This window comes from Condylura cristata, unplaced genomic scaffold (genome assembly GCF_000260355.1).
Source record: "Condylura cristata isolate star-nosed mole 26May11 unplaced genomic scaffold, ConCri1.0 scaffold00019, whole genome shotgun sequence".
Classification (NCBI taxonomy): Eukaryota; Metazoa; Chordata; class Mammalia; order Eulipotyphla; family Talpidae; genus Condylura; species Condylura cristata.
Window position 1 is genome coordinate 12,852,350 of NW_004567120.1, and position 9,754 is coordinate 12,862,103.

At 52.1% G+C, this 9,754-nt stretch overlaps 1 protein-coding gene across 1 annotated transcript in view; it reads right to left on the reverse strand.

Moving 5' to 3' along the window:
* The window catches only part of NXF3 (nuclear RNA export factor 3), a 33,995-nt gene that overhangs the window by 20,627 nt on the left and 3,614 nt on the right, over positions 1-9,754 (reverse strand). Inside the window, exons 4-19 of the mRNA XM_012727061.1 lie at positions 9,354-9,437; positions 9,150-9,255; positions 8,959-9,035; positions 8,773-8,842; positions 8,568-8,638; positions 8,346-8,456; positions 8,112-8,221; positions 6,548-6,585; positions 5,988-6,192; positions 5,739-5,846; positions 5,564-5,619; positions 5,325-5,440; positions 5,188-5,230; positions 4,531-4,603; positions 3,829-4,011; positions 3,396-3,480 (exon numbers count right to left, since the gene is read on the reverse strand). Of these exons, the coding sequence (XP_012582515.1) occupies positions 3,396-3,480; positions 3,829-4,011; positions 4,531-4,603; positions 5,188-5,230; positions 5,325-5,440; positions 5,564-5,619; positions 5,739-5,846; positions 5,988-6,192; positions 6,548-6,585; positions 8,112-8,221; positions 8,346-8,456; positions 8,568-8,638; positions 8,773-8,842; positions 8,959-9,035; positions 9,150-9,255; positions 9,354-9,437 (1,536 nt within the window). The remainder of the gene's footprint in view (positions 1-3,395; positions 3,481-3,828; positions 4,012-4,530; positions 4,604-5,187; positions 5,231-5,324; positions 5,441-5,563; positions 5,620-5,738; positions 5,847-5,987; positions 6,193-6,547; positions 6,586-8,111; positions 8,222-8,345; positions 8,457-8,567; positions 8,639-8,772; positions 8,843-8,958; positions 9,036-9,149; positions 9,256-9,353; positions 9,438-9,754) is intronic.

Here is a 9,754-nt window from a genome sequence, read left to right on the forward strand (position 1 = left end):
GGGCCCGATGCCAGCCCGCCGCGCGCAGGGCAGCGGGGACCTGGTACCCAGACGCGAGTGACGACTGCACCGAAGGCTGCGTCGTTCTGCAGCTCCCGGTCACGTGAGGGCCCCGCGTCACCGCCGAGCTCGCCCTCCTCCCCACCCCACCCCACACCATACCACCGAACGCCACCCCCACGGGCCAGCGGGAGGTTGCGCTGGACCCTCCCCCACCCCACCGGCTCGCTGGAGCGTCCCCTCCCCTACTCGGCTCTGCGCGGTGACCCGGGGCGCACCACCCAGTCGTTCGGCTCGGTCCTCTCCAATCCGATTGCCCAGGGCTGTTGCCGCCCCGAGGCCCGGGTTTGCCCCTTCTCTGGTCACCAAGGACGGGCGCAGCCCCCTGACACCCCCTGCTTTAGGACAGACTTGGGTCTTTTCTCCCTGACTGATATCTTAATGATTTCTCTTTATTGAATTCTTTAAAATTCACGATGCCTCAAAAATTATGAAATTTCATTTGTAAAAGACATGTTTCAACCCCAGGGGAGTGAAAACCCTCGTTGTTTATGTTCCCTGGTACTACACAGAAAATATTTTCTCAGGATGCTATGTACATTCATTTTAAGAACATTCTAGCTTACTTAAAAATTTTATGGGAATAAAAGGAGAAATCCTCCAGAACACACTCGGTGTTTTGAAAACGTGAAGTAAAATTTGAGGGAGAAAACCAGTTGTCAGAACTTGGCCATTTTATCTAAATGCTCCGTCTCTTTTCCCCTTCTGGGACACATTCAAGTTTCATTAAGAAGCATATTTTTTTTATTATAATACACAGTCATTAAATATAGACAGGTACTTGCTGACACTGAAGTAAGCTGCTGAAATGTAACGGCTATTAGTATTGATGGTTTTGAAGATTTCAGCAAAAGGAAAAGCTGTGAGGCAAGGGAGGGAGATCCACCACCCTTGCTCTCAAAGGGGTTGTGGGTGGGTGGGTCCTCAATCTGTCACATTCGGGAGCCTCTCCTTTCCTCCATTCTGCTCCTGACTGGCTTCTACAGTAATACAGATGGACTCGTGACCTCAGTAACTCCCTTTGGCTCTTTGCTGCAATTCTTTTCCAAATTCCCCCTTGGAGACTTAAGTTCCACTTGGGGTTCTGGTGTGGGGAAGGATGTACTCTCATAGCAGAAACTGGGCGTTCCAAGGGTACAGATAAGTAATTGCTGAAGGGACCCTTTCCTTTGCGTGCCTGTTCTCTCCTGTTTCCCACTTTGTAGATTAGGACAACAGGAATGTCCTAGGATCTAGTCTCTTTGTCTCACACGGTTTAGGAAATAAAGACTGCGAGGACCCTCACCCTAACTTCCTTACCTCCAGGTCACTGAGGAAGAACCCACCTTTGCTACAGGGTCACTATCTGCCAGCCCTTACCTACTCTGATATTCCCTCAGTTATATCAAAGTCTGAGAAACGTTCTGTATTGACCATCCTGAATAACTTTACATTACAAACTTCTCATCTCAGAAGTTTGTTAGTCAAAATAATTATAATAAGGGGGAGGGGTGATGGTGGTGGTATGTATTTGGGGAGAGGGAAGGAGCCATACTTCGCAGATTTTCAGTAGTCTGTGATCCCTCCTCTCAAAAAGTTTAAAAATCTCTTAACTCATGCTGTCTTTCTCTAGTCATTTATTCTCACCTTGGACTTGCTTCTTTTTATTTCTTCATTGTCCTGCATATTCAAGTAATAAGCACATCTGGCCAAGATTCTCTTTTTATCTTTTTAAAACAGCATTATGGGACTATAATTCCCATATCACGTAATAAGACTTGCCCACTTATAACGTTTCATTTCAGAATTTTCAGTAGAAATATTCACAGTTATCACCAATCAAATTTGGGATGTTTCACCATCTGCAATCCTTAGAATGAATACAGAAGCCCCTAACTGAGTGATGGGTGACCTTGTAAGAGATGGAAAATAAAATACAGGTAAGAACACATGAAGGAGGATTCTGGGGCAAGTTGTTGCCACAAGCCAAAAAGAAAAAAAACAAAACAGAAGCAACCAGAAGCTGGAACAGCAGGATAACCACCCCCCCCCCCAAGGACCTCCAGAATGGTGAGGAAATAAATTTCTGCTGTATAAAGCCATACACTTTGTCAAAGCTATAGCAGCCCTCGGGAACCAATATAGAGACACCCATAACATTTATTTTTCTGAAAAGAAGCATCATTAGTATTCTTTAGTAGTGCCGTATCTCAATGTTTGCTGTTTTTTGGTAGGTTATTGTGGTTGGATTCTTTTTATAGATCTGTTGGGCATTTTTTAGTTTTAACAATTCTACAGTTTCCCTTCTCTACTGATTTGTTCATTGGTCAGGATTAATAATCCAATGTCAGTCATATATGAAGATTGTTTTCCTCCCAGGTTTTCATGTGTTTTAAAATATTTTCTTCTAAAAACCTTGATTAATTGGGTCCGCCCTGGTGGCACAGCGGGTTAAAGCACAGCACTACGAAGCTAAAGCCACTTCAGCATGAGTTTGATCCCTGCCTGCCCCGGAGGTGACCCACATGATGTGGTAGACCTTTCCTGACCTGCCCGCTGCTCCCCTCAGTAGTGTACTTCATTGATCTGCCTGTTCTGCTCCCCACTCTGCCTCTGGTGAATCCTCTCACTGCCCCTGCACCTCTGGCCTGTACCCCAGTTCTGTATGCATAAATAATCTTTAAAAAAACTTGTTCAATTTCAATAGATTTGTAAAGTTAAGAAAGAGTACTGTTCTCTACCTAAAAAGATTTCATTAATGCACTAGAGTCACAGAACCCCAGCCCTCAGGTTTACCAGGGCAACACAGCACGCCCCATCTCTGCAGCCACATGATCCTGAGGCGCACACTCAGCCTGGGGATTAGGGGGTCCAAGACTTAAGTCTCTACCTCTTGCTCCCCAGGAGTTGCTGACCCTCTGTGATTTCCCCTTTCCTCCTCTGTACACCAGTGATAATACCGGTCTACAATGAATTTTTTCAGGGATGTGACATAGGATGCAATTTTATTCTTTATTGTCAAAACAAGAAAGAATGCTGGGTGAGAAAACACACAGAACAGCTGCCCTCTGGGTGGATAAATGTTTGCCTAGAGTGGATGCCCCAGCCCCAAGCAGACCTAGTAGCCCAGTCATCAGGTTATATTTAAATTGGAGGATAAAATGCAACAAAGATAACGAAGAAAATGAAGATAAAGATGAAGACATCAAGGGTTCTTGTCTGCCTTCTGTCCTCATGGTCTTGGATACATCTGTGTGATAGTTGCCTCTGGGATCTTGCCCTGGGCCTGGAGGAAGTAAAGGGAGGGAGTTGGGAGATGAGCAATGGCAGGAACCCTGAGTGTCCTCCCCCCTCACTTGGCCTGAATCCATGGACGTCACCTTGGGCCGAGCAAGAATTGGTGCAGCTCTGGTGTTGTCCCAGCCCTTGTCCTGGAGGCACCTGTGGTGGAGGAATGACAGGCAACACCCATTGGGACCAACTGGAGACACTGGTCACAGTGTGTCAATCTGCGTGAGCAAAATATGTCTCCACATTTACTGTGTCATATGTAGCGGAATGAGCCCTGTGGGCAGTCCTGGGCAAAGCCTCTGGAACCCCAACATCTCTCAATAAAGGAATGAGGTCCATGGAATTCAGAAGAGTAATGCACAGCTGTTCAAGCCAACTGTAGTTTATTTGTACAAAGGGAAGCAAAAAGCCAAATAATTTACTTGCTAGTGCTAATTATCCACTCCTGGGGTGGGGTCTTCCAGCTCCCACTTATCCCACTGCACACCCAGTACTCACTTCGGAGACCACTGGAGGTTCACCCCAGACTGTGTTGCAAAAGCCTGCGACATTTCCTGCTGCTCCTGCAAGGGGATGTGTGCAAGGCTGCAGGTAGGCATGGGCAGCGGGGTGGAGCATGCATTCTGGGACTCTTTGCAGATGGTGTCCCTCACAAACAGCTCGTCATTCACGATGCAGAGACTGTAGGAAAAACCGGCCCTCAGACAGACAGGCAGACACACCCAACAGTGATCTGCTCCTCCCACTGACCCTCAGCAGTCAGATTCTTTCCACATCCTTGCTGTGCCTGCCTCCCAGCACCCTTGGGAGTACCTGTACCATCCCATAACGCCCACCTCTAAAGATTGCCTTCAGCTTCACATGCACAGAGGGAACCCCAGTGCATTTGCTGTGTAAAGTACCGGAGAGGACACTCTAAGCCCATCTGCAGAGGGGACACCGTGCCACACACAGGTCATGTGACCAGACCAAGGTCACACAGCTAGTGAGGGTCGGGGTCAGGCAGGGAGCCCCAGGGCTGACTCCAGGCCCATGTCGCTCCTAACAGCGAGGCCAGACTGCACCACGATCTCCCAGCAGACTGTGCATAATGCTGAGGAATTGGGGGCCACAGGGGTGGGCGTAGGGGCGTGGCATGGCCACATCCCCCACTGCTGGCCCAGACCACCGTGGGTGCCCCACACCCAATGCAGGGCTCACCTGGAATTGTTGCCAGGGACAGCAATGAAGTTCCTTGTGAAGGCACGAGCCGAGAAGGGTGACCTTCCTACCACTTGAACGACAAACAGCAAACGATTAACACCCCCTTGGGGTTCACATGCTTCACACACTGCTGGTGATCCCCGGGCAGGGTCTCCCTTGCTACCCAGGGTGGATCAGAGTGCAACCGTCCCCTGGGAGTCAGGGTGTGTGGAACGGGCAGGGCAACAACAAGAGCCATCTGCCCCCAGGGACAGGGACCCGACTGCGCGCCAGGTCCCGTGACAGCCGGTCCACGTGTTCAGCCACTCGTGTTTCGTGTTTCGCAGCTGACTAAGCCTGGGACGTCAGTAGCCCATTCTGCAAATGAGGAAACCGCTCTCGGTTCAGCAGGGGCTCCCAGGTCCCAGAGGAAGGACCTGGGGTGAGGCCATGGAAGCCTGTGGCCTGTGTCCCTCCCTGACTCCCCAGCGGGGTGGGTGTGGGTGTGGGGCAGACAGGCAGGATTGGGGGCAGGGTGGGAACTGAAGAACACAGGGAAGGGGATAGGGCAAGGGAGGGGATCCAGGGAGCTGGCAGAATTCTGAGAGGGAGCCCAGGCAGGGGGAGGGAGCGCGGGGGCTTTGGGGAACACTCTACCTTCTGGGACGCACTCACCTTCATTAAACACCCCGTGGACAGAGAAGCAGAGCATGGTTTCCTGAAAGGGAAGTGCCCAGGTGCTCGTCACCACCTCAGGGTCCCACTCACCTGTGGCTCTCTGGGGCTGCCTGAGGGAGGAAGCGGGTGCTCACCGTGTGGACCCACAAGTCCACCAGGAAGGAGCTGAGGTCATGCTGCGTTTGGGGCAACATGCACAGGGTGCTCACGATGTTACGGTTTGTGTGTCTCAGCAGCTGGTATCGCATGTCTGTGGAGGCAAAAAGGGGTGAAGCAAGCAAAGGCCAGGGCCTGCCAGGCCTGGGCCCTGCGACTGTCACCACTCCCCCCATCTGCGCCCTTTCCCTGCCGGGTCTTCTCGGTCACCACTTACAGGGGTCTTTGAGCTTAATCATGTTCCTGCTGTCTTTGAAGTACTGCCACAAGCTGCTATTAGGAGAAAGAGGAACAAGAGGAGGTGTCGGGCCATGCAAGTGTTCTCGGGAGCTGACCTGAGTCTGCCAGGGGAGTCCAGGCAGCAGGATGAGAGTCTGGGCTGTGATACTCACGGAGCTGGGTCCCTGCGGCTGAAAGGAAGGGTCAGAGAGAAGCAGGCTTGTTCGTGGTAAGCACCAAGGAGACTCTTCCGGTTCCCATAGTCATAGATTCGGTAATACCTGTGTGGAGGATAAGAGGCAAAGTGGAGCTCTGTGGCCTGGGCCCCAAATGAGATGCAAAGACCCAGTGAGCTGTCCTGAGCCTTAGCAACGCCATCCCTCCCGGCCCCTCCCTTCTCTGGTGGCCCCAGGACTACTTACTGCTGCAGGAATTGCAGGACTAGATTCTTTAGCATCTCAGATCCAAAGAAGCTTCCCTGAAATGCAAACAGGACTATGGTGATACTGCTCTTCATGCACCCCCTAAAACCCTGCTTGATCCTCCTCCTCACCTTGCAGACTGGTAATGGTATCTTCTTCTCAGCTGGCAGACCAACATTACTTGGTGTCAGTGAGTCCTGCCCGTGGGGGCGCGGGGTGGAAGGAAGCAAAAGCAAGTCAGCAGTGCAGACCAGGAGGTGCTCCTGGATGATCAGGCAAAAGGAAGGGACCAGGGCAGGGTGAGGGTCAGAGGTCAGGGGTGAAAGGGCCCAGGAGGTTCCAGGCCCAGGAATGCAGTGGGCCTCATCACCATGGTGTGCCAGAATTTGTGGGTAACTCGTGAGAAGTCCAGAGCTTCTGTCAGCTTCCCCAGGGGCTGCACCTCCAGAGGTTTAAGGGTCAGATCTAAACTGTACCTTGGACAAGCCCTCAGGGGTACAGGGCAGTTGGTGGGTGGCATCAGTGTCAGATAGAAGAGTCAATGAAAAGGAATACAATTACCAGGCGGAGTAACTTGGGGAACAATTCCAGGATGGAGCTGCAAAATCAAGACAAAACAGAAGTGAAAGGGAGTTGCCTAGTGGGGGCAGCACCCAGACAGGAGACAGCCCCCTGAGTCCCAGACGTGCAGGGCCCTGGGCACCTCCCCATGGACTGACAGAGGCAGGTCTTCCTTTCCCTCCACCCTCTTCTCCCCAACTCCCTCTCCACCCCCACAAGACACAGCATTTGGAGCCCAGGCCCCTGGACTCCAGGCCCTCCCCCAAGGCTTCAGAGAGGAGTCCATGGTGTGGGAGCCCTGGGTGCTGTTGCTCACAGGACCAGGACCCCTCCCCCCCAACCGGGATGGCCCGGATGTGACCAGGAGGGGAGTGAGGTAGAATTCAGCAGGAAGGAGGGAAAGGGGCAGGTGACGACTGAAAGGCAGTGAAGGCAGGACGGGACACCGGAGAGAGTCTCCAAGGCACAGAACACAGGAGACAGAAGGCAAGGGGATGGGGGGGGTGCAGAAGAAGAGAAGAGGAAGAGGAAATGGCTTCCCCCACACCCTCACAGTGCTTCCCTTCACCTGCCCCTGGCTGGCCCAGAGACCCCATGTGCGAACGGAAAACATGCCCTGTAGGGCTGGGGCCCTCCGAAGCCCAGTCTGAACAGACACTCTTTCCAGAAGGAGGGAGGGGCCAGGCCCAGCTCAGCATGGGGAGGGGGTCTACAGCCCCTTTTATGTCACCGCCTTCTCTCCTGATGGTCCCTGTGCCGTTTTCCTCGACTCCTTGCCTAGGAACTCATCCCCTTCATTGTTGGGCTACCCAGGACACCTCTGAGGGGCCAGGCAGTACTTAGGCCAGGCTAGAGGAAGGGAGGGACAGAGGGAGGGAGATGCCTGAGAGGCCCATCCTCTGGCTCCCCAGAGCCTCTGCCCTTGGCCTGCCTTTCCTCCCTGGAGAAGCCTCTGCTCACTGGTGGTGGCCCACCTCTGACCCCGGACTCAGGAAAGCCAGGTTTCTCCCAGGAGGTCCCGGCTCCTGGCACCAGGCAAGAGGAACGATGTCAAGACGACAGCCACCCAGGGCCTCAGCCCCCAGCTCGGGCCAGGAAAGCTCCCGTGTCAAACTGGGGTTGGAAGGGGGGGCTTGGAGCTAGAAAAGAGGGCACTCCCACACCAGAACAGGAGAGGGCAGCCTGGTCCCAGCACAAGGCAAGAAGGCCTCGCTCAGCACCAGGCCCGGGCCAGATGACCCTTCTCAGTCTGGGGCACCACGTCGGACTCAAGGCTGGTGACTGGGGTTCGGGGGGTGCCTGGTGAGGCAGGGAAGCCCTGCTTCCTGGGGCACACGCTCAGCAGAGCACACTGGAGGAGGCTGGATGCAGACTCAGCCAGGCCCCAGGCTAGGAGAACCGCCAGCAGCTCGGAGGAAGCAGAGGAGGCCTCTGAGCACAGGTGAGGGACCCGGTGGGAGAGGAGAGAGACCGGCTTATTGTTCTCCTGAAGACCAGGCCTGCAGCCTCCTGCAAGCAGACACTTTGGGGTAGGTCAGGCTACTGGCAGAGGGTATATTTTACCTCATGTTGCTGGACTTATCTGGGAAGGAAGTGCACAGGGAATTTTTCTCTGCACACATCACTTCTGGTTTCAGCCCTTTGTTTCTGTCTAACTCCTCTGCAGCCTTCACCTGTGGTTATGGAAGAAACCATGTGAACCAGGGAAAGTGCCAGATGACATGGAAATCCACTTGTCACCACTCGATGAACCCTTCCACCTTCCCTTCAAGGAAGGATCTGGATAAGACACCTTACCTCACTTTTGGAGAGGTTCAGGTTCTTGATTCTACAGGCATTCTGCATGACATCGTCAGTCAGACCACCCAGCTGGTAGGGGTTCTTTTTGCTCAGGTTCAAGGGCAAAAGCTATGATGAAGGAAAAGTTAAAGAGTGAGGGCATCCCAAGAGGGGATATCTGAGAACAATCTGTGCCTTCTGCCCTCTCCACTAATCCCAGCTCCGGGCCTCAGTCCTCACTCTGGGAACAGTCTGTTCATGTATCTGCAGTGAGGCAGCCATGTCATCTCTAGGCTTCCGGGACATCAAATCTGCAAGAAGCCGAGAGGAGGAAATCAGAAGACAAGTCCAACACCAACCCTTCCCCATGCAATGATCCCCAAGTCTCCTTCCCAGACAGACCCCTCTATCCTTGCTCCCCTAGTATAAGCGCTATCAGTGATACCAGGGTCAATGTAGCATCTCTGGAGGCCAAGAGACAGCAGGGAGTCATCATGCAGCTTGTTCATAGGCAGCTGCAAAATCAGAGATGGGGTTCAGCTCTGTGTCCGAGGTGGTAGAGGGGAGCAGTAGGTAGGGAGGCAGGTGTGGGTCTGATGGGTGATCACAACCTGTATAGCATCTGAATTACCATTCTCTGCTCCGAGTTTCCTGGCTTCAGCTGCTTTAGCATACTCTGGGGTACATTACAGGGGCTGACAAAGATAGCTATCTGCAGAGAACACAAGAGGCTCTGGATTAATGTTAGGAATCCTGAGGCCTATGAACCCACTACTACCTGTTCTGTTGTTTTCCAGCCAGGCCTGGTCACCTCCTGGACACACACCTTTTCACCCTTATTCAAAATCTTTCCATTGACATTCTTCAATGCGAAAGCAACAGTAGCATTCTCAACGAAGAACTGGGCCTGCATTTTCTCATAGTGAAACTATAGGAAGAAGAGCAAGAGAAACAGATTATGAGTCTAGAGCTACTACTACTCATCTGGGTCTTCATCTTCCCTGTTGCCTCCTATTTGCCTCTTACCCCGACTGGGATGAATGGCATGTTGCATGTCTTCTGGATCAAATTCAGCAGCCATGTCTCATCATATTTTATGCCAAATGGAATCTAAGAAAAGAAAAGATGGGAGAGGAGAGTCACATAATAGGATCTAAGTTTTAGATAAGACCCAACCAGGTCTTCCTTTAAAGCCTGAAGGCTTTCAAATAATTTCTAAAGATAGGATGATAGTCATTATCCCCAACTTTTGTACCAGACCTGGAGTTCCTAAATACCTTCCCTTTCCATTCTAATAGTTTTCTTTACTGAACAAAAGGTAAAGAAAAAGATAAAGCTTGGAGGCAGATGTCATCAGGAGAAGGGGAGGAGGGGGTCAAAACTGGGGAGGGAAGACACAAGGGAAAGTGGCGATGGGTCATGGGTGC